Source organism: Pituophis catenifer, unplaced genomic scaffold, assembly GCF_029215685.1.
Source record: "Pituophis catenifer annectens isolate HBS135680 unplaced genomic scaffold, rPitCat1.0.hap2 SCAF_2, whole genome shotgun sequence".
Taxonomy (NCBI): Eukaryota; Metazoa; Chordata; class Lepidosauria; order Squamata; family Colubridae; genus Pituophis; species Pituophis catenifer.
Window position 1 is genome coordinate 278,112,916 of NW_027256882.1, and position 24,545 is coordinate 278,137,460.

A 24,545-nucleotide genomic window follows, 5' to 3' on the forward strand; every position below is an offset into this window, starting at 1 on the left:
AAATTCAAGCCTGTTATTTGAAAAATAATTTTTGGCAGAATGAGCAAGGCAGGAGGCCATTTCCTAGACTTAATCATTGTATAAACTTGTGTGTTTAATGTCCATCATTAGTGTCAAGTTGGTGGCAATAAGAGGCAAGCTGTTGCGCTAAGAGCTGAAGTATTGTGTGTTTGAGGCAAAATATTGAATATTGAAATGTTGAATGCTAAATATGAAAGCTTTCAGCTCAGACAAAACGGAACTGAGAGCACGGAAAGAATTCCCGCCACAATTCTGCAGACTGTTTACAAATATGCGAAAACCGAGTTGCATTTTCACAGTGTCTTGAGGTTAGGTTTTTTTTGTGTGGCTTAACTTGATGTATAAACACTCATTGTATCATGCGACTCCAGAAAATATGTTAAGCATATAGGACAATTCCAGCTGATCAGAATGTAACTACCGTATTTTTTGAAGTATAAGACGCTCCGGACTATAAGATGCACCTACCTTTTTTGGTGAGGAAAACAAGAAAAAGAAATCTGCCTCTGCCTCCCAGCAATTTTGCCTCATTGCAGCAAACAGCAAATAGCCTGCTTTACTTTCATTTTCATTTTCAGCATAGCTTGATTAGCACAAGAAAAAAAAAATCTGCTCCCAGCAATTTACCTCCTTGCAGCAAGCAGCAGAGGCCCGAGCAAAACAGCTGAGAGCCGGGAGGCCGATCCAATCAACTTGTGCTAATTAGGCTGTGCTGCAGCTGAAATGGGCTGTTTCTTCTTGCTGTTTACTGCAAGGAGGTAACTGCTGGGAGGCAGAGGCCAAAGGGTGGGGGCCAGTGGGTGGGCGGGGCTAAATTCGGTGTATAAGACACACCTAAATTTTCACCCCCTTTTAGAGGGGGAAAAAGGTACATCTTATACTCCGAAAAATACAGTACATGTGCAACTCCGGGCCCATTTTGCAGATCTGCAGTGCAGGGACTAGAAACACCGATAGAGCAGTTCAATTAGGTCAGAGGTCTTCAAACTTGGCAGCTTTAAGACTTGTAGACTTAGCTGGCTGGAGAATTCTGGGAGTTGAAATCCACAAGTCTTAAAGCTGCCAAGTTTGAAGACCTCTGAATTAGGTATTTATGAATATTTTCAGATCTTCACTGGAACACTAGCTTCATGCTGCAATTCTCATTAGTTTTCCTTAACAAAAGCGAGTGGACTTTATTTGTTTTCCATGTGTAAGAGGGATGGAGGGACACCTGCTGAGACCACAAAACCTGATGAATCTTCATGATTACAGAGGAGAGATCTTGCAAACCAAGAGTTGAAAATGTTGGCATAGCTGTTTGCAAACCAAATGAGCTCCAGGGAATAGTCTTCCATCAGCACTCAAGCTCCTCACATAATTTCCTTGGCAAGACCTTTAAACTTTCTTCAGGGTTATCGCAACCACCTGAACAAATATAATCACCCTTTGTTTTTAAAATTATTTAGAAACACGATTTGCCTGGACTGATTTTCTTTTTTTCCCTAAAAGCTGGTTCTCTTCACTTGCTCATACCTTCTCTTTGCCTTCATCTAAGCTAAAGTTTACCTCAAGCCTGTGACCTTATTAATGTATAAGCACTCAACCGTAGGTACTACATGGAGCAGACCGACAAGGAACAGCACATCTTAGTATTTATAAAATACCTTTTCCTGTGTCAGAAAGCACCTCCAGGAATACTAGTTTATCTAAAGGTACAAACCCGTAGAAATAAAAATAGGTTTATTGTCCTTATTCATCTTCTGAATTAAAAGTTTTACTCACATGTTCATATCTGTTCCACCTAGTCTTATTGACTAGGCTGGGTTAGAAGAATCAAATTGTCCATCATCTATGATACCTTGTTTCAGGGTGGGTTTGATTTAAATCGAGTTGATTTAAATCACAATTTAAATCATGATTTAAATCACTAGTAAAAAGGCTTGATTTAAATCAACTCGATTTAAATCATAATTTTTAAAGAGCAACTGTCATCTCTGCTACTCCTTTGACCCACTGTTGACTCACGGATAGTCCCAGTGTTGCAGAATATACAGCCTCGTGCTACATAACTAAGCTCCATTTCATGCTGAATAAACTAAATTATTTATGTATCTTAAATAGAAAACTATCTTATGATAGATTTTTACCCCAAAAGTTTTTTATTAAAATAAATTCAATAAAAATAAAAAAAATCCGATTTAAATTAAAAAAATCTGATTTTTTTGATTTTTTAAAAAAAAATCATTGATTTTTATCCACCCTGCCTTGTTTTATATGATGGCTGGAAAATACTACAATTCCCATACATTTTTTTTTTAACTTTCCAGTGATTGGTCCCTCAAACATTGTCAAGTGTCACCTTCAGAATTTTCTTCCCTCTCCTGCTTCTTTCCACTAGAACAGGGGTGTCAAACTGGGGGCCCGCAGGCCGGATGCGTCATACACAGGCCACGCCCACCCCAGCTCTGCGAAGGGAAAAAAAGTTGCAATATATCACGTGATGGCAACGTGACACGGCAAATTTGACACCCATGCACTAGAACATCATTAACTTATTCAGTTTAGAAGAGGGCTTTTAGTTGTTTTGAAGCCATGTTTTATTTTCAAAACCTTTTTGTGTCTTCTCCAAAGTCAACGTTCTCTATATGGCCATGATGGCAAACCTATGGCAGGCGTGCTAGAGGTGGTACGCAGCGCCTTCTCTGTGGGATGCGAGCCGTCACCCCAGTTCAACTCTGCCACTCATGCGTGCATGCCTCCTACTGGCAAGCTGGTCTTCGGGTCCCTGCCATGCATGCGTGGGAGGGCGTGTGCATGTAGGGGGTGTGGCGCATGCAGGGGCGTGCACATGTTTGGGGTGCATGTGGGGGCGCATGTGGGGGGCAGGGTGTTGCAGGGATCACGTGCATGTGTGGGGGTGCAAGGGGCATGCAGTGGGCATGCGCATGCGTGGGGGCAGTGGTGGTATTCAGCCGGTTCTATCCGGTTTGGGCGAACCGGTAGGGGCAGCTGCGGGAGGCTCTGCCCACTCGCCCGGACATCATTACATCCTGTTTTTGACACTCTGCGCATGCATGGAAGGCCCGCGCTCACATTTGCGAACCAGTAGCGAAGGTAAGTGAATACCACCCCTGTGTGGGGGGCAAGGAGCATGCGCAGGGGCCACACACGCTTTGCATTTTGGGGGTTCAGGCACATACTTTGGGCACTTGGTCTGGAAAAGGTTAGCCATCACTGGTATATGGTATGTAAGCTGAAATCTTGCTTCCTGCTTTTTGCGCTGCTTTAGATGGGCTTATATAACCTGTCTTTTATAAGTGCCTTTTCATATATACGCCTAACGTAGAACCACATATGTATTCTAGTTATTCTTTTAGAGCTGCCCAATTCAACCAAGATAACTCTGGATGGGTCACAAAAAATCCAACAAAACCCACCAGACAAAAGAATACAAAGCCACAATTCTACAAACAATAATAAAACAATAAAAAGATAAAATGGTGATCCTAATAGAAATAATGTCAACATCCAATTAATTGTTCTGTCAGGAAATTTCTCCTTAGTTCTAGGTTGCTTCTCTCCTTGATTAGTTTCTACCCATTGCTCCTTGTCCTGCCTTCAGGAGCTCTGGATACTTCCTGAGATCTATCAGATTAGAATTACTGGATATCTGAATCAACAAAGGAAGATGGGGACTTTTAGAAAGAAGGACAAATGGAGGCGGGGAGAAGAGAACACATTAACTTTTTAACTATGTTGGCACCTGCAAGAAAAATTACAGGGGAAAACTGCAACAACAAAAAAATAGAGAGGTCTACATGTATATGAAATGATTTGCTGGCGTCAGACTAGTTTTTCAATCCCAGGAATGTGCTAGAGCTGGTTAGGAGGCAAAAGCTTTCAGCGTGTCACTGATTAAATCTTTTGAGGAAGAGATAGCTTGTAGATATTTAAAAAAAACCCCAAAAAACAGACAATGCTTGATTTTAACACTATGCCTCCCAGAGAGAGGACATAAGGACAAAAAGGAGGACATGTTCTCCTTTTGCTGGTAATCCTATATACTAGATCAGTGATGGCTAACCTTTTTTTCATCGTGCCGAAAGTGCGCGTGACAGTGCATGTGTCAGGTTTCGAGGTCGTCTCAGATAAATTGCATTTCAAACAAAGTCTTTGATGAAAAAAACTCCCATTTATTAAGCACAACATTCTAAGTCCAACTCCATCGTAGCCAACACTGACTTCCAGACCCAAAACCCTCCCTACTTGAGGACTATTTAGCAGTTGTGGCTAAAGGATCTTTGCACAATTTTGTCTTGTGTGCCCATTGCACCCCTTCCTGGCCCTGTTTCATTCCCCCAGAACCTTACTTACATGATTTACCTACCGGTTCACCCAGCACCGAAAATGTGAGCGTCACTCACACGCGCCACCTCCATGCATCGTCTGGCCTTCTGTGCAGGTGCTTTGCTCACGTGCGCGCCTTCCGTGCATGCGCCCAGCCTCAAAAATGTGCCTAAATAGGACAGCATAGAGCCGGGACTGGTGGGCAGGTGGGCAGGCCTACCTGTGATTTCCACTACCGGTTTGCCCGAACTGGCTGAATACCACGTTTGGCAGAGATGTACAATGGACAACTCTCTTAGGTGTAATGATTGAACTACCTAGAGCAGCGTTTCTCAATCTTGACAACTTTAAGACTTGTGGACTTCAACTCCCAGAATTCCCATGCTGGCTGGCTGGGGAATTCTGGGAGTTGAAGTCCACAGGTCTTAAAGTTGTCAAGATTGAGAAACACTGGCCTAGAGACTGATCTTTGCTCTCTAGTTTTCATTTTCTCTGAAAGTACAACCTGGATTCAAACTGGTTTGGCTTTTGACTTCTAGACCAGCTTACTTGATTCTTCCTCTGTTTCTTTGGCTATAAATAACTTTTTGGAATTTAGCTTTGGACTATAACATGGCAGTTTTGCTATTTTCCCTAAGCCTACACAGGTGGGATAGTAAGAGTCCAGTGCTCAATTTACAATTATAGAATAGTTAAAGTTAACTCCCAAATTCCTGGGACTTTCCTTTGTGAATGAATCTTCATTCTTCTAATTTGAAAGGAAATGTTCCTCTTGAGATGAACTTTCATTCGAACCTAGTTTCTCATAATGAATGGAAATCCTGTTTAGGGGATGGCCCTGTTCCAAGTATTTTCTCTCTTTTGAATATAAGTCCCAGGATGCTACTCAAAGGCCAAATATAATCCTTATCCTGGAACAAATTATACCCCCTGCTTTATGTTATATGTGAACCAAACTACTGTGGTTAACCCAAACCATGATTTAGAATGACAGTATATTCCTAACCAAGATTTATTGTGGCATGGTCTGTTTCCAAGGGTCTTGGATGCCTTCTCTGGCTCCCCCATTATGGTTTTCCTTATTCCTGTCATTTTCTGCTCCAACAACTCATTACATTCAACCTAATTTTGAAAGCTTATCTTACTACATTGAAGAAAGCTGCGGGAATTCTTTTCTTCCCATAGATTACCAGCAGTAGAATTAATTCACTGCAGATAAAGCGTAGACTGATATTACTTCCTGCTCAAACATTGAAGAGCTGATCTTGCACATTCTACAAAAAGAAAGGTTTAGATTTACGATTGAATGCAGTTGAGTAAGAAGCTATTGATAGTCATGCCTCCCTATGTGCATTTGCGTGAGGGTTGAATGGGGAAGAGGGCAAATGACATGCAATACAACTATGTTAACTTCTAGGATAATGTGGACAAGTTCATACAAGTAGTCCTCAATTTAGGAATAGTCACTTACAGGTTCCAAGTTTTGAAGGAGCCTCTTTCGGGGGGCGGGGGATACTTACAGTCTGGATTCAAAGTTCCAATGATCATGCCCCTCTCCCTGTAGTCATGTGACTGCACTTTGGGCGCTCAGCAACCAGGCTCCAATTCTGCATTTAGGGCCGTTAATCATATCCTGCAGTTTTACAGCATTTTTTGCTAAATTCTAGTATTTACTTGAGGTTTGCAATAGTGGCGATATCTGTAGGATGAGGGGGAAGGTTCATTCTCCGAGCTTGTGGATTGGGGTTTCGAACGTTTCATTACCAGGTTAGGTAACATCTTCAGTGGAGTTTAGGGGATGTCAGTGTTCTTCTGTTTATAAGGACTTCAGGTGTCGGGGTGTCTTGTGATGGGTCAGCTGTGAGTCATCAGTGAGTCTTGTGATAGGTTTTGTGATAAGGAAATTACATCAGGCCAGCATCATTGGGAGGTGAACTGCTGGTGGGTTGGTAACTGCTGGTTACGAATCCACGAAAAACCATCAACAGTTCACCTCCCAATGACCCTAACCCAGGGGTGAAATGCTACCGGTTCGCTCCGGTTCGGGCAAATCAGTAGTGGTAAAAACTACCGGTTTGGGTGAACCGGTAGTAAAAAAAAAGCTACCAGTTTGGGCGAATCAGTAGTTTAAAAAGCTACCAGTTTGGTCGAACCGATAGTTAGCTACTGGCTCAGTCGAATCGGTAGTTAAAAAAAGCTACCGGTTCCTCCAAACTGGTATTTCTGATGATCAGCTGTGCTGCATGGTTTAGCTTTGCTAGAAAGCAGGAAATCCTGCTTTCTAGCGAAGCTAAATCGCGCGGAACAGCTGATTCCCCCCCCCTCACTGTTCTACTTACCTTCCCAAGCCTCCTTTTGGTGCGTACTGTGCATGCGCACATGCAGCACGTGTTTGGCGCACACTGCACTTGCGCACACTGCACCTTTGGTGCACACTGCGCTTGCGCACACTGCACCTTTGGCGTGCATTGTGCATGCATGCTCGGTGTGCAGCGCGCATGCGTGGCCCTCAAACGGGTAGCAAACCGGTTCAGATTTCACCACTGCCCTAACCTGATGTAACCTCCCTATCACAAGACCCATCATAAGACTCACTGAGGACTCACAGCTGACCCATCACAAGACCCTCACTTGACATACCCACACCTGAAGCCCTTATAAACAGAAGAACACTGACTTCCCCTAAATGCCGCTGAAGATGTTACCAGGAATGGTAACAAAATGTTCAGAAACCGACCCATAAGCTCGGAGAATGAACCTTCACCCTCATTTACTTTCAGTTTTTAGCAAAACTGGCCCATGGGGTTGCTTAATGACCATGGTGTTCATTTTATGATTATGGCAGCTGCTTTATGACTACTGTGTTTGCCACCAGAAAGATTCCGTAGAGATTCTCAGTCATCCAGGTCATAGTTGTCCCAAAGGTGCTTTTTCAGGAGGCAATTGGAGTTTCTTGGTTTTTTCTTTCCATTCCCCATTATCCTGTCAGAGCTGAAGAAGTTTCTTGGATGAGAAGCGAAAAGTCTTTCAAAAGAAAAAGCAAAGTCCAGTTGTCTCCTGAAAAGCCCCCTTGGGACACGAGAAAGATTGCAAAATGCAGTTGGTTGCATGACTGACCCATCGCAGTTATGACCATTGCATACAGTCATTTTGGAATCATTTGGGTTTGGGGACAGGGACGAGTCTCTAATGAGTACATATATATATCCTCATTGCACTCATGTTTTACTTTTATAGGAATGCAGGTAGTCCTTGGCTTATGACCACAATTGAGCTCAAAATTTAGGTTGCTAAGTGAAACATTTGTTACGTGAGTTTTGACCCATTTTATGAGCTTCCTTACCACAGTTGTTAAGTGAGTCACTGCTATTGTTAAATTAGTAACACGGTTGTTAAGTGAAACTGGCTTCCCCATTGACTTTGCTTGTCAGAAGGTCGCAAAAGGTGATCACATGACCCGTGGACCAGTGGTGAAATGTAAAATTTGTTACTACCAGTTCTGTGAGCGTAGCTTGGGAGGGGGGATATGACTGAGTGGGCGTGGCTAACTTATTTATTTATTTATTTTTTACTTTTAAAAGTATTTTTTCTACAAGCTCTTCAGCTGACTTGCCTGATCGGCAGAGGCTTTTTTTTCCTTTTAAAAACGGTTGAAGAGGTTGTAGAAAAAAATGCTTTTAAAAATAAAAAAAAAGCCTCTGATGATTGCGCAGCTCAGCTGGGCAATGGGAGGGGGGGCAGGGATTTTGGTACCGGTTCTCCGAACCACCCGCCTCCATCGCTACTGGATCAGGCGATCCGGTCCGAACCGGGAGCATTTCACCCCTGCCCTGGACACTGTGATTGACATAAATAGGAGCCAATTGCCAAGCATCCAAATTTTGATCAGGTGACCATAAGGATACTGCAATGGTCATAACAGTGGTGAAATCCTGCCGGTTCTGTCCGGCTGGCACGAGTTGGTAGCAGCAGTGGCGCGTGGTTCTGCGAACTGGTAGCGGCGGCAGTGTGAGGCTCCACCCACCTGCACGGATGTTGTTACTTCCTGGTTTTTAACCCTCTGTGCATGCGCAAAGCCTTCTGCGCATGCACAGAGGGTCAAAAATTGGACATGATGATGCGCGCACTTCCAAACCGATAGGGAAGGTAAGTAGATTTCACCCTGGGTCATAAGCATGAAAAACAGTCATAAGTCACTTTTTCAGTGCTGTTGTAACTTTGAAGGGTCACTAAACGAACTGTTTTAAGTCAAGGACTATCTGTATGCTTAAAACACTAATGCACTAAGAAGGGAACATGTGAATTGTCTAGTAATATTTATTGAGGAGCTTTCTGTGTGAGTGAGAGGGGTAAAAAAATCAGGATTGTGGCCATAATTGTATGATCAAAGCTCCACCCTTTTTATTTTGACTCCCCCCCCCCGCAGACTCATCTATTTATTGATATGAAATTACCCTGAAGTTAAGAATTTAATCAAACACTTCTCTAATAGTTGCACTAGTCACTTGGAACTAATTATAGTTTTTGGCAGGAATTGTAATAACTATAAGAAAATAAACTTTATTCTCATGCCCGCTTCATTTTTTCCCCCGGTGTTCAGAGTGGTTTCTGTAAAAGTATATTGAAAAGTATACCATCGCATTAAAAATCTTTTAATATCTTTTTCAGAAAAGAAGGGAAGCAATAACACCAATCATGGATCTGAGCACTTGTGTAAAATTGAGATCCTTTTAATGATCGCCCCAAATTGTGTTGTAGCCACAATCGATTTATTTCCTTATTATTCCTATATTCTGGAATGAATAATGGATTGATTGAACTTAAAGGCTAAATTCATACTTTTCGTTCCCAGAATAATTGCAGATGCCTCTAGCAAATCTGAAGATTTGAAGCTGCCGAGTTATTTATCATCTAATTGTTTTTTGGTGCCCCATATTACAAATTAGCTAAGCTCTTGTTTTATATGCAACTGTAAAATAGTTCACATTCCTCCTTCTCAGTTTTGTGCTAAAATCACAATCGCATCCAGCTCTACTATGGTCACCACAGATAAGTCTCAATTTGTGTATTTTATGAATCCTATGAAATGGCCACAATATTTGAATTCAAAACACCTGAAGTGACATTTCCATGGAAAATAGAGTAATTGGTTCCAGTTTCATGGAAATAGGCAATAAAAAAATGTAAACGTAATTTTTATATCTATATTAATGAAACATTACAGTTAAGGACAAAAAGAATGTAGTTATAGTTTAAATTTATGATTAATAATGTCAGAGAGTAAAGCAAAATAAAAATGAAAAAAATCCTACTGTAAATTCATGTTATTCCAACATCTTGCCGTAATTTAGTGATGCTTTGACCATATTCATGTTGTTCAGTTGTATCAAATTTTTGCTCTAATGTTATAATGAACTTTTTAAAATTTTGATTGTTTTCCTCTGATTTTTTCCCTCCATTTTCCACACATGAAGACTAGCAGCATCTGAAATCCCAACCACAACTGTGTGCATCTTATTAACTGCATTTTTAGTCAATTAAACTTTATCTGGTATCAATTTACAATTCACACTAAATCAAATATTGCATTATTTTAACTCGCAACTTGAATACAAGGTATATAATAAGTGGAAGGTGTGTTTGATATGTTTGACGCATTGAGTTATCTATAAAAATAAAGGCGAGATGTAAATAAATGATAAATAAAAAATATATAAAGCAACCTTTTTAGATTGTTTTATAACAGAGAAATAATACAGGAAACTTCTCGGGTTACGAACATTTGTTCAGCCAAGTTTGAAGTTCTTTGTTACCTCAGTGCTGAAAAAATGGTGTTTATAATGGGGCCTCATAATTCCAGCCATGGCAGTATCCCCACAGTCCCCAAATTGTGATTTCTGTCAGCTTCCTACAAGCAAAGTCAATAGGGAAACCTGCAGGGAATGTTGGAAACAGCGGTCATATGAGGTCCTCACTTAACAACGTGTGCAGCAGTCCTTGCTTAATGATGAGAACTGGGGATTTATAGAATTGCCATTGCTAAGCGACGTGGTTACATGATATTGTGATGGCAGTACTGGTCCCAATTGTCGTAAGCCAAAGATTACTTGTATTTTGCTTTTCCTCTGCAAAGGGAATAAAATCTGACTCCTTTCCATGTCATTTACGAGGCTGTATCTGCTTCAACAGAGGGAAAATCTCATCTCCGTATCATGTTTGTAAGCTATCTGCTTTAGAGAGATCTTGGCAACAAGCTTGTCAGCAGATAAATTGGGCTGAATATTCTAGCAGTCTGACTGGATTCATATAGTATTCTAAGCCATGGTTTATTTAATTGTGCTTTCCTGAATAAACTACACTTGGCTAAGTATACACTAAACCATAAAAACTTCATTTATAAGCTCCTTATAATTGGGTTTACAAATATACAGAGTCCAAATGAAACAGAGTGTAATTTATAGCGGTTACAATTGATCCATCATTGATTGGGATTACATTTCTCACTAAACCAAGATTTGCTTAACAAGTTATAATTGGCTTCACGCAACACATTATTACATAAAACACAGTTTAGTAACCACAAATGCTGGATTAACCAAGTGACAAGAAACACATGATATTTACACATTATGCCAATCCAGTCTCTGTGTAAAGAGTTAACTAGGTCAAGAGGTAGCGCTATTCTTCAGCCATTTCTTTCCCATTGTGTTGATTTATATCATTGATTTATAATATTTTAAATGGCTATAATCATAACCAATTCTAAGTAGTGTACATAAAAGTCAGGTGCTGCACAAATAAAATAATGAAAAAGATTACAGAAGTGATTGCTGGTAATCATCACAACTTAAAGGCATTAATGACCAATATGGTATTTAATGCCTTGTGAAATGCAAAGAGGATCAGAAGACAATTGTATCTCCAGATGAGAGTTTTCTGAAAAGACCAGCTATTTATCCTGAGTGAGATCTTCATCAGGTCCTCTTGCAAAGATTGGACTGGACGAGGAGAGTCATATTTGGCAAGAAGGAATAGGATAGAATAGAAGAAGAGAAGAAGAGAAGAGAAGAGAAGAGAAGAGAAGAGAAGAGAAGAGAAGAGAAGAGAAGAGAAGAGAAGAGAACTTTGGAGGACTTTCTAATGCAGCCCCCTGCTCAATGATGATGACGAACCTATGGCACGCGTGCCAGACGTGGCACGGAGTGCCCTCTCTGTGGGCACGCGAGCCATCGCCCCAGTTCAGCTCCGCCATGCATGCATGCGAGTCTCCCACCGGCCAGTTGGTCTTCGGTTCTCTGCTGTGCATGTGCGGGGGTGGGGGGCGTTCAGGGAGCATGTGCAGGTGCATGGGGGGTGGGGCACATGCATGGGGGGTACGCACATGTGGGGGCAGGGCACATGTGCAGGGGCCCTGCACGCCTTGCATTTGGGGGGTTCAGGCGCACGTGTATGCATTCGCACATATGCCAACTGAAAAGGTTAGCCATCACTGGTCTAGTCTCTTCTTAAAAACCTCCAGTGATGGAGTGTCCACGATTTCTGGAGGCGAGCTGTTCCATTGGTTCATTGTCTTCACTGTTAGGAATTCCAGATTGCTTCTCTCTTTGATTAGTTTCCAACCATTTTTTTCTTGTCCTGCCTTCCAGAGCTTTGGAAAATAATTTGATCACCACTTCTTTGTGGCAGCCCCTAAAAAGTGGATTACTGCTATCATGTCACCCCTAATTCTTCTTTTCTTTAGACTAACCATACTCAAAACCAGCAGCCATTCTTCTTGAGGTTCTCCTTGCTAGATAGTTATTGTCAGTTGTCCAGTGTGGGAAGGGACCCTGGTCTAACCAGCTTCATGACTGGTTTTTGCTGAATTCTTCCTTTCAAAAGAAAACATGTATGGTCAGGATGGGGATCAGCTTAATTTTCCCCAAACAGTTCCACTACCTTCTGACATGGCCAGAAGAAGAAATTGAAAGCTTTCATTTCTGTTTCGGTTAACCATAGTTTATTGTTATAGCTGCACCCTAAAATGTGATCAATCTTGACTGAAAGTTGTTGCAGCAACTCACTTTTATAAACCATAGTTAAAATTTGCTCCAATTAACGCAGAGCTCCTACCCAAAGCTCCATAGATAAGGCACAATTTATGTAAATTCCAGATGTTACATTGGGCATCTCTGCACTTTCAACAAAAACTGTCATTCATTCATTCATTCATTCATTCATTCATTCATTCATTCAAAATATGCCATCTTTACAATTTAAATACTGTTCAGACTTCTCTTACAAAATACACAATATCCACAAAATGGGGGGATGGAGGGGGGAAGCTTAATGAAGGCTGCCCAAATGAATAAACTTTACATGCTGTCAATTTTATGTTGCAAGGATTTCTTCAAATCAATTCCCATTGCTTCTCTAGAGGGTTTTTTTTTTTTTTTGGACCTTATTGAATTGCAAATAACAGCATAAGCTCTGATTTTGCTTGTGGAAATAAGCAAACAACCTTCCTTTTTGATTCATTAATGATGAAGCTGGAGTATGTACGAAAAGCAAAAGAATTTAAGCATCCTGTCCGATCCAGGTTACAACCCAGGTTTTTTTTTGGTTTTTGGTGTTTTTTTTGGGGCACAATCTTGATCTGTCTCTCAAAAGTTGCGTCATAGAGTTGCAGTTCAGGATATAGATTGCTCCCAATATAAATGCATCTTTTTTCATAGCTTTCCTGACACAGGCAGATAACTCCTAGAAGCAACATGATTTTTTTTTTTCTAAAATGCTATTCTCATTTGGGGCCTGTTGTATAAGATAGATAACCCATTTTTCACACATAATGAGACAGAAAATTACATTCCAGCTCCAACCTAATTGTCTTTGTAGCATATGCATAGAGACATTTATGCCTCTTTTAAATGCAAATTTCATCTAGATCTCTTTAAGTGATGCAAACAGAAGGGAAGTTCAGAAACACTTAGGGTCACCCATCCAAAGTTAAGCATTTGCCCTAGACTGAATGGGGGCTATTGATTCAGATAGTTCAGTACTGCCTCTGTTGAGTTGCAGCAGTCACTCAGAATAATAGAATAGAATTCTTTTTTTTAAAAAAAAAATTTTATTGAACATTTAAAAAACAAACAAACATACAAGCAAATAAACCAACAAAAAACAGATATTTACATCTTCTTTTCAACATCTTCGCATCAGTAATCTATATTTATACATTTTGTCTTTCTTATCTTAATCTATCTTTTATACATATATTTCCAGTATATCATATATATTCTCTTAATCTAAATATTTTATTTACATTTAACATAAACAGGTACCTAGTTTCCTTTCCACAATTTATATCTTTCCATTTGTTTACATATTTCTCCACTTAATTAAACCATTGTTCAGTTTTCTTTTATCCCCCCCTTTTTTTCTTTCATTTCCCCCAGACTAAGTATATACAAGTATATTATATATAGTATATTAGTAGTATATTACTAAGTAAATATAGAATAGAATTCTTTATTGGCCAAGTGTGATTGGACACACAAGGAATTTGTCTTGGTGCATATGCTTGGTGCATAAACCAGGATATTATGCAAAGCTCAATCTATGGCTTCATATCCTGGCTTGTTCCGTGCTAGTAACAATTTCTCATACTTCTGAAAGCAGGAAAGTGATACATTTGCATATTTGTTCAAAGGAGCTACGAATTTTTGAATGGCTTTTAAATGAATGGTCATAAATTGCACATAGACAGGGAGAGAGTGTCAAATTCTGTAGCACTCCACAAAAAAGGGGCCATGGGTGAAATCTCCCCCTGCCTGTGAACTTCAATTGAAACCAGCTAGAGGAAGAAGAGAACCTATAAAAGTGCCTCCCATCCACTGCCACCAAAAGCAGTTTAAAAGGATACCTTGGTTGATGGTCTTGAAAACCAATGAGCGATCAAGGAGCAATAGGATGGAGCTACCATCCTCAGCCTAGCTCTGCTGCAGATCATCAAGAAATCTGTATTTTCTTTACAGCCTCTCTCCAATTCCTCAACTTTTCCCAATTTCTCTTACTGTATCACATTTGATCCTGCTCTGTTCAGTTTGGCAAGAATTATCCTGCCAAGGCAGGGGTGTCAAACTCGTGACGATATGTCACGTGGCGTATCACAACTTTCCCCCCCTTTGCTAAACCAGGGGTGGGCGTAGCCAGCGCATGACACATTCAGTCCATGTGTCACGAATTTGACACCCTGTGCCAAGGGACTAATAGACTTCTGAGCTCTCCTTTGTATAATTTCTTTCAAACTTTCTATTGAACTGGAAAGGATAAAAAGGGTAGCATTTTCATACTCTCTATTTCTCTAATCTTCTTGTTGGAAGAAATGGGCATCTGGGCTCAGTTCCAAGTGGGGAGAAAGACACTGGAAACATGGAGACTGCTTGAAAAGCTGGTTTAATGGTGGACAGGATCACATGGTTTTGAGGTCCTGGGCAAAAAAACACACGGGAGAGAGAGAGAGAGAGAGATTTATTTCCTCTGTTGGGCTTTGAATTTGAGCTTGTATTCTGATTGGTTGTCAGACTCCCATGGGGCCATGCAGGGATAACTTTGTAGGTTGTCTTCTGAGTCCCCGGCTTGGTTGAGTCTTGCTGGGTGATGCAATCTCCCCAGGTGCCATGTGGCGAGTTCTGTTGTTAGATGAGTAGAGGGCTAATCCTGCCTTTGTTGGATCTTGGGTGAGGGCATTTGCTTACGAATAGACTTACTTTAGCTATCTCTGTATCTCTTAAGTGCTGACATCTGCTGTGTACTATTGAGGAGGGTGGGGGCTATTAAGAGTGAGTCTGCTTCTTGCCTATGTTTCTCCATTTCTCATCCAGGGAGGGATAATATTCTGCCTTTTTAATATTTCCTAGAATATTTCATTCTTCTAGGAGAGAGGTGGGTGCTAGCTTCCTACGTTCTTTTCCACCCAGTGAAGAAGACGAATGGCATTGGAAAAAATAGCTTTATTTTGCTACAAAAGCCAAATTAGATAACGGTAAACAACAGCCTAACAAACCCTGCTCTCCTCCTCCATTGATGATGTGGCGTAGTTTGGTAATGAAATTTCTGCAAGAAAACAGCCAACCTCAGAAAGTACCAAGGACTCTACAATTCAACCCTGAGCTCAAAATATTCTCTTCCACCCATGCCAATTTCTTGATTTACATAATAATGTGTTCTATGAAGCAGATGTAATATAGAAACAGTGTGGCGTGTGATTAATGACACTTATCATTAATAGTACTGTAATTCTGTTATGTCTGTTTGGTTCAGTAAAGTGTATGAATATCAGTGGGAGAGGATAAAAGGAGCTGGAATGCAATATAATAAGCATCAGCATTTTGATTAATTTGCCCTGAATAGTAGAAAACCTTTAAAAAGGGGAAGAAAAGGCTTTCTAGCCCTAGAATGACATCTTTATCATCTGCAAGCTGATCTGTACAATTACCGCAAACGTATCGCTCTTCCTCCTAAAACAATATTAGGCTAAGTCCTTGGGGCCCGTTGCCGGCAAAATATTGCTAACAAGGAAGTTATGAAGCAACTGTTGTGCTGTTACTGAGAAAAACCCTCTGCCGGATGTAGGAAAAACAACCTCTCTTCCCACCAATAACCCACCCTCTTTCAAGCATTCCAAGCATATTGTAGTCTCTTTTTCAACACAAAAGGAAATACCAAGAAAAAAGCGAAATCAGGAATCAAGGTGTGCTTCTTTTCACCAGTGCATACTGGGCTTAGCGCCAGGAAATTGTGGGGATTTCTAAGGCCTAAAGTGGATCACTTCAGAACATTCAGGGTGTAATACGGGTGTTGGAAGAAACATCCTTCTGGGTTCAGCTCCAAGTGGGGAAAAAAACACTGGAAACATGGAGACTGCTTGGAAAGATGGACAGGATCACATAGTTTGAGTTCCTGAACAGAAAACGGGGTCGAGACAGAGCAAGTCCCTGGGTTTTATGCTCTCTCGGGCCTGGGGCCCAGAAAGAGTATCCTGATTGGTTGTCAGACTCCTAGGGGGTGGGGGTCTTAGCTAGCCTTGCTGGCTGATGTAATCTTCCCAGGTGCCATGTGGTGAGTTTCTGCTGCTAGATGGGTCCCATTGTGTTAGTTTCTGTTGCTAAATGGGCCCTATTGTGTTGCAGATGAGGTTCAAAGATTGAAAGATTGAGTTTCTGCCTCTGGCCCATTGACAAAAGGGGGGAGGCAGGAAGGTGGGAGCTGCTTTGTCTTTAAAACATGCTTCTCCATTTCTCATGCAAGGAAACATAATATTCTGCTTTTTTAATATTTCCTAAAATATTTCATTCTTTCAGGAAAGGGGTGGGTGCTAACTTCCTACACGGGTTTCCTGCTGTATTCAGTTTGGAAAGTTTGCGCACATATTTTTGTAGTAAATCTCTCAGGTGTGTGTTGGTGGAGAGAGTTTTTTTTTTTTTTTTAATGTATGCAGGGCTGCATCTTTGTAAATTGTTTTCTTCCTTTGTTGAGCCATTAGGAAAAATCCTTCATGCCATTGTTAAACAGGTAGTCCATGACGTACAGTGGTTTGTTTAATAACTATTTGAAGTTATGACGATCCTGAAAAAAGTGACGTAAAACTAGTCCTCGCACTTATACCTTGTCCCGTCCAACTCATCCCAGCTAACTTGCCATGGGACAATTCAATTCAGGAGAGAGAGGGAGAGAGGGAGAGAGGGAGAGACACACACACACACACACACACAGAAAGAGACAGAGAGAAACAGAGAGAGATATGAATTGCAGTGGGCCTTGTCTTGCCAAAATTGTGGAAACCTTATGGGAAAAGTATATTTTTGAGGTTTGATGGCTAATAACACCACTTTTTTGGGGGGAGTTTCAAGATAACCATATTCCACTGCTGGGATGGCCCAGGAATAGCCCAGACCTTAACCCAATTGAAAATCTATGGAGTCGACTAAAGAAACCTGTTAGTCAGAAGCGACCCAGCAATAAAACCCAGTTAATAGAGGCAATCATTCAATCTTGGTTTCACATTATAACAGCTGTGGAACTAAAAGACTTGGTTCACTCCATGGGAAGATGTTTTAAGGCCGTAATTCATGCTAAAGGTTACCCAACTAAGTATTAACTGATGTGATAATTTTTGTATGTCTCGTTTTTTTCTATGTGTTTCACTTTTCTTCTTTATACTGTAACTGCTATTCTAACAGCAATCCTTCATAAAAGTTATTGCATTACATTCTTGATTAAATTATCTTTCCATTGATATATAATTTTATGGTACTACTCCCAAAAAAAAGTGGTGTTATTAGCTAGTTTTAGAAAATACACTTTTCCCAAAAGGTTTCCACAATTTTGGCCACTACTGTAAGTATGAATCTCTTCAAATTAGGCTAGGTGATCTGCAGTTCTGCTTGCCCCTCTCTTGAGCTATTCTGTCTTGGATTGTCCAGCGGTGAGTCGGCCATGGCAAATTGTCCTGCTGCGAGTTGACTGCGGCAGGTTGAGTTGTCCTACTTCAATTACAGTGTCCCCTGTGGTCACAGAATCAAAATTTGGGAGTTTGACAACTGGCAAGTATTTACTATGATTGCTGTGCCCTGGAGTCACATGATCACCATATGTGACTTCCTAGGAGGCTTTTGACAAGGAAAGTCAATGGGGAAAGTCAGATTCGCTTAATGATGATGTGGCTCACTTAATGACCACAGCAAAACGGTCATAAAATCGGAGGCAACTCACTTAATGAATCCATCGCTTACTGACAGGAGTGTCAGTCCCAGTTGTGGTTGTAAGTCAAGGATTATCTGTATATTTGTGAGTAAAGAGTGTTGTTTCCACTACTGTTCAAGCAGTGGTTCAACCGTTCAACCACCGGTTCTCTTCGCGCACGGGCTTTGCGTGCAATCGCCCCATGCAAGCGCATTAGATTTCTGCCCAGTTGAGGTGCGGCAATCCACTCTGCCACACCTTTCAGCTGGCCTAAGAAACGACAAATAAAGGTAGGTATAACGCGAGGGCGGGCGGGAGGTCCCAGCTCACAATCATAGAGAACTGGTTCGCTGACGTCATATCATCACCACTACCGACTCTCCCGAACCGGCCTGAACTGGGAGCAACCCACCACTGCATTCACGGAAGAAGCTGTGTTGTATTATGCCTGACTGTGGTAGGTCCCTTTATGGCTCCAGGCCCAGCTAATATCAATCACTTTTGAATGAAGATAGCAGACAGACAGAAAAAAACGAAATGCTAACTTCGTGAATTGGAAAGCTCCCACATCAGATACTTTAATACTTTCTTTGGAATTCCCAGGGTTGCTGTAAACCAAGGAAACACAACTTTTGACCTAAAAAGTTAGTTAAGACTCTCAGAGAAAACAAATTGCTGCTGTTTCGTGATTTTTTTTATTTTTTTAGGTAGCAGACATTGAGCAGTTTTCATCAGATTTATTGGCTTTAATGGTGCTTTCTCGTTGTGCCAACACATAGCTTTCCTTGGCTGACAAGGAGGAAGTTAAACTTTCTGCATCTTTGTGACCTTCCTTGTTGCAAAAGTTACCCTCAACCAGAAGAAAAGAGATGCAGTTAGATCCAAAGGTGCTTTTTTCAAGAGGCAACTGGGCTTTCTTTGTTTTTTTCCTTGAAGACGTTTTGCTTCTCATCCAAGAAGCTTTTTCAGTTCTGACTGAAATTCCAGTCAGAGCTGAAGAAGCTTCTTGGATGAGAAGCGAAATGCCTTCAAGGAAAAACCAAAGAAAGTCCAGTTGCCTTTTGAAAAAGCACCTTTGGGTCCATCATGACCTGGATGACTGAGCATCTCCATAGATAAATGCAGTTAGAAGGATTTCCCACCAAATTACTCCCAATAACACTACAGGGACTCTCTTCAATGTCTCCTCCCAGAGAGAAGGCTGTCGGATATGGAAGATGACCATGATGAAGGGAACAGACGGGCTGGGAATCCAGATCACTGGAGGCCGTGGATCCAAACGCTCCCCTCATGCCATCATAATTGCCCGAGTGGAAGAAGGTGGATCAGCTCACAGGTAGCACTTGTGTGGGTTTTTTAATGCAAATCTGTCTGTCCCAACTTTTAATTACACCTGGGGATCAAAAGTTCAAGGACAACAAAACCAGATATCATGTGTACATTATCTGATTTATACTTGCTTGTTGGCCGGGATTGGTTCTCAAAGTAACTTTCAGTATTAAAATCCAACATATAACAACAGCAATCAATAAACTGGGAGACTTTGAGTTCTAGTCTGGCCTTAGGCATCAAAACCAGTTAGAAGACTTTGAGCCAGCCATTTTCTCTCAACCTAAGAAAGAAGGCAATGGCGGGCCACTTCCAAAATCTTGCTGAGAAAACTGATGAGAGGGAAGGAGGGAAGAAGGGAGGGAAAAGTGCTTTTTTTGGGAAAAATCCCAAAAGTGCTTTTTCAGCACTTTGAGTTTCTTGGTTTTTTTTTCTTTTGAAGACATTTTGCTTCTCATCCAAGAAGCTTCTTCATCTCTGACAGGATAGTGGGGAATGGGGAGTGAATCCTGTCAGAGATGCAGAAGCTTCTTGGACGAAAAGCGAAACGTCTTCGAAAGAAAACAAACAAACAAACAAACAATAAGAAAGTCCAGTTGCTTTCTGAAAAAGCACCTTTGGGATAACCATGACCTGGATGACTGAGGATCTCTACAGAAAGAAGGGGTGATTTATTGTTATAATTTTATTATCATTACATTTTACTGACAACAATGTCCTCTCCCCCTTGTTGCAAAAACGTTTGCTGTGCTTGGTGGCAGGAGTGAAATCTAGCAGGTTCTGACAGGTTCTGGAGAACTGGTAGCAGAAATTTTGAGTAGTTTGGAGAACTGGCAAATACCATCTCTGGCTGGCCCCAGAGTGGGATGGGAATGGAGATTTTGCAATATCCTCCCCCCAGGAGTGGGGAGGGAATGAGGATTTTGCAGTATCCTTCCCCTGGAGAAGGGTGGGAATGGAGATTTTGCAGTATCCTTCCCCTGCCACGCCCACCAAGCCACACTACGCCCACCAAGCCACACCCAGAGAACCGGTAGTAAAAAAATTGGATTTCACCACTGCTTTGCTCAAATCTTCTGGATTTATCATGTTGCATTTGTTTTTGTTTTTGCATTCCCACAAGAACTCCTTGCTAAAAATATTTCCTAAGCTTTTCCTCTCAGAAATATTTTTTTCTAAGGTGCCCCAGTAACCCCGAGTAGCTTATTGGTAGAGGGGGGAAAAGCATGCATGTTTCTTGTTGTTATACCCTCCGAGAAACAGATCTCTGTATCTAGAGATTTAGCAAGAATACTAAATGTAAGACTTGAAAAATAAGGAAGAAAAATTATGAACGTGCTTTGTTCTCAAAACAAAACCTGCTAAGGGATAAAATCCTTTTGATGGGGTGTCCTCCTGCCTGTGGCAGATTCAAGGTAAATGATCCTTCTCAAACCCCCCCCCCCCCCACACACACACACTTAGGTTCTTGAATCCTCTACATAGATTGTTTTACTAGTGACATTTAAAGGTAGAGAAAACTGAACAGTTTTGAATGAGCTGCTTCTGAAAAGTTTAAGACTTCAAATATATTTCAAATATATTAAAATATATCAAATATATTAAAAGGACAACGCTAATCGGTACATATGACTAATCCTCGACTTACAACTACCCCATAGCCCAAAATTTCCATTGCTAATTAAGACATTGCTAAGCACATTTTGCCCCCCCCCTTATGATCTTTTTTTAAAACCACAGTTTGCTAAGTGAATCAGTACAGTTGTTCTGTGATTAACGTGGTTGTTAAATGAATCTGGCTTCTCGTTGAATTTGCTTGTCAGAAGATCACAAAAAGTGATCCCATGGCCCTGGGATCCTGCAACCGTCATAAGTACATGCCTGCTGCCAAGTGTCCAAACTTTGATCATTGACCATGGGGATGCTATAATACTGTGAAAAACATTAATTTTTTTCCTACTGCCATTATAACTTTGAACGGTTACTAAATGAATGGTTGTAAGTTGAGGACTATCTGTATTCATTTTTTTTTAACCTGCCACAGATAAATTGTACATACTTGTTTTAAAATCTATGCATTCCTGAACATGGGTGGAACCAAGGTATCTGTGGGGTAACTGGATCTTTTTATTTCTCAGCAGAGTTATTTTGATTAGAGGAATGAAAGAAAAAGCTGTTTTGGAGATCTGTCAATTGAATGAAGGACAGAGGCAACTTATTTCACAGAAAAAAATTCTCTGTTGTGATTGCACGAATTAGATACCTCACTGGTGTTTTTCAACAACTAAGCCAGCCTGCCTTCACCAATTTCTTATCCTCCCATTGCACTAGACCACGGGTGTCAAACGTGCATCATAGCGTTGCTGTCACATGACGTATCACAATGTTTTTTCCCTTTGCGGAGCTGGGGTGGGTGTGGCCTACGCATGAGGCATGCCAGTTTCACACTGCTAGACTATAATTCCCATAATTCCAAGCCAAGTTGGGAAAGGCAGCTGTAGGCACCTAGTCCAGGACCTTCTGCAAATCTAAAGCCAAAATACTACTACAACTACAGTAACTAAGTGTTTCCTTCTTCAACTCAATTTGTCTTGGGGCAAATAGAATCTCACTCTCAGCATTAGGAATCAGCATTCTGCCTCTTTCTGCAGAATGGAAGAATTTGTAAGATTAAAAAAAAAAAAGAAAGCCAATCTTTTATAGCACAATTTACTGCATGTAATCTGTCTGGCCTGCGATAAAACTTTCATTAGTACTGAAAAAGGAATATAGATCACCAGGGAGTATTGTATGTGTTATCTGTACGAGCACCAGTAGGTCTAATATAAAGTAGATAGTTATATAGGGGCTATGAAAATTTTTTCCAGGCTTAACTTAATATGACCTAACTTAGATTTCAAGGTCATTACCTAGTTCTGCATCCAAGCCCAAAACCATGCAAGAAAGAAAGAAAGAAAAAATTGCTGACATTTTACAAAGTTGTAGCTTTTGGGAGTTGTAGACTGCCCTTGTCCAGGAAAAAAAAAATGTCTTGGCATTAGCCAACCTAGGTGCAGCCCATCAAAGTATTGAAAATACAATCCATGTTGGGTGGGGTGCAATCTAACTTTTAAGTACTAAACCTTAAAGGCAAATTCTTAAAAGAAAAGTGATACGTGACAATTCTTGTCTTTGAGAATTCTCTTGGGAAGAAGTTTTTGTTTGTTTGTGTTTCTGACATCAGTTTCTGGCAGTGAATTGTGGGATTTCCTTTCCCAAATGAGAAATTAGACCAAATTCTCAAGCCTAGGAGCCTTAGCGTGGAGTGGACATTTCTAATGACTTAAAAAAAAATTGCTTAAAGGGACTTGACCATTAAGAATAGCATCTCAATACCTAATGCTGGGAAGGATTGAGGGCCAGGACCAGAATGAGTCCATGCAGAGTTAACTACTCCAGAACAAATGAGTGAAAATTCAGTAGTAGAGCTGACCTACTTACTAGTGATGCTGTTCGAGTTTATAAAGCACTCTGAGACTCTCCAGAGGAAAGTGTTAAGTAAACATGGAGTTGAATATTCATTATTAACAAAATGCAGACACAGCCTCTGATGTTCACCTTGAAATTTCCCTCTGAAGAGGATGGGATGGAGTCATGTTTTCCAGATCAAGCATGGCCACTTATTTGTCCATTTCTTAATCTTGGGATGGAGATAAACATTTACTAAGGAATATTTTAGCTACAGCCTTTGACCTCTGATATCATCATGAGTTTTCCAGCTTGTCAAGTCCTCTTTTTAAGTCTGAAGAAGCTAAGCACATGAGGTAGGGCTTTTTGAATGGTATAAAGCCTGTTTTATTCTTTATTTACTTAGAGATGGCAGGCTGAAGGTGGGTGATGAGCTTCTAATGATCAATGGCCAGTCTTTGGTTGGTCTCTCCCATCAAGATGCCGTTGCTCTACTTCGGTCAGCTGAAGGCCTTGTGTACCTAGTAGTGGCAAGCAGGGTAAGTAATTTTATTTATATTATTTCATATGTTGAAGAAAGCATAGAAGATTACAAGGTTCTTTTCATAAAATGTGATCACCACCTTTAGTTTAGAGTTGAAAATGCAAAACTGACTAAGAAGAAAAGAATGAATGGATGGACATCAACGTTACAAATCTACCTTATGAGAAGATTTGATCAATTAGTTCAGGACTTGGAAAACTTTATTTTTCTATGAAGGGCCATTAAAACCATGGAGAGAATCAACTGGGAATTGGAGTTGACAGCAGGTGGAATAAGACCACTTTTTAAAATCAGGATGTTATACTGTAGAGTAAAATGGAAGCTTTAAAACCTTGCAGATGTTTAAAGCATCCATTTTATTTTTTAAAATTTCTGAAACTTCCAATAAGTGGAGGCATTTTGAGTTCATCTTCAACATGGTATAGAAATCTGGTTCAATCTTTAGCCAGGTTGAAGCTCCATTTCCCTGTTCTGCAGGCGTCTTAATCAACTATATCATACCATATGTAAGATTGATTGAATCCTACTGTGACTTTCTGAGAAGGTACTTACTATCTTGTGATGAGATAACTCAGGGAATGGGAAATCAGCAGATAGCTATTGTTGACCTCTCACATCAGGTTGGCTGATTATCAGAAATGATGGTAACTGTAGTCCAAAAACAGCTAGAAGATCAAAGATTCCCAATCCTTGAAGTGAATAATAAAAATAATTTCAGTTGTTCAAGTACATTTTCAGACTTAATATGTATTGTAGGTCAGGGATTTCCAACCTTGGCAACTTTAAGTTGTCAAGGTTGGAGACCCTCTATAGATGACTTGGTATAAATTTAAATTCTAGTCCTATAATTGAACAACTATCCAATTGCGTTCATGTTTAGTGGAACAAGTCTTAAGGTGTGCAACACTAAAGTGACTTCAGCAACAGTTGGAGTTATTAACTATCCAACATATTTGGCAACACCTTGTTTTTCTCTCTGATTGGTATCAGTTAAAGCCATTTAGAATGGCTGTCAGTAAGCTTTTTCTTAGTTGATGGAGTTTGGCTCCTTGCCAAATTGCTCCATCTTTCCATAAATTCTTCCTGCACTTATACCTTCTGTGGAACTGACTTAAAATCTTGGAGGAAGTAGCTCTGCCAAAACATGTTTTAT

The 24,545-nt window shown here is 40.6% G+C and overlaps 1 protein-coding gene across 1 annotated transcript in view; it reads left to right on the forward strand.

Annotated features, from left to right (window-relative positions):
- PDZD2 (PDZ domain containing 2) overlaps positions 1–24,545 on the forward strand; it is a 238,000-nt gene that overhangs the window by 133,119 nt on the left and 80,336 nt on the right. The window contains exons 3-4 of the mRNA XM_070935965.1: positions 19,266–19,408; positions 23,255–23,387. Coding sequence (XP_070792066.1) covers positions 19,266–19,408; positions 23,255–23,387 — 276 coding nt within the window. The remainder of the gene's footprint in view (positions 1–19,265; positions 19,409–23,254; positions 23,388–24,545) is intronic.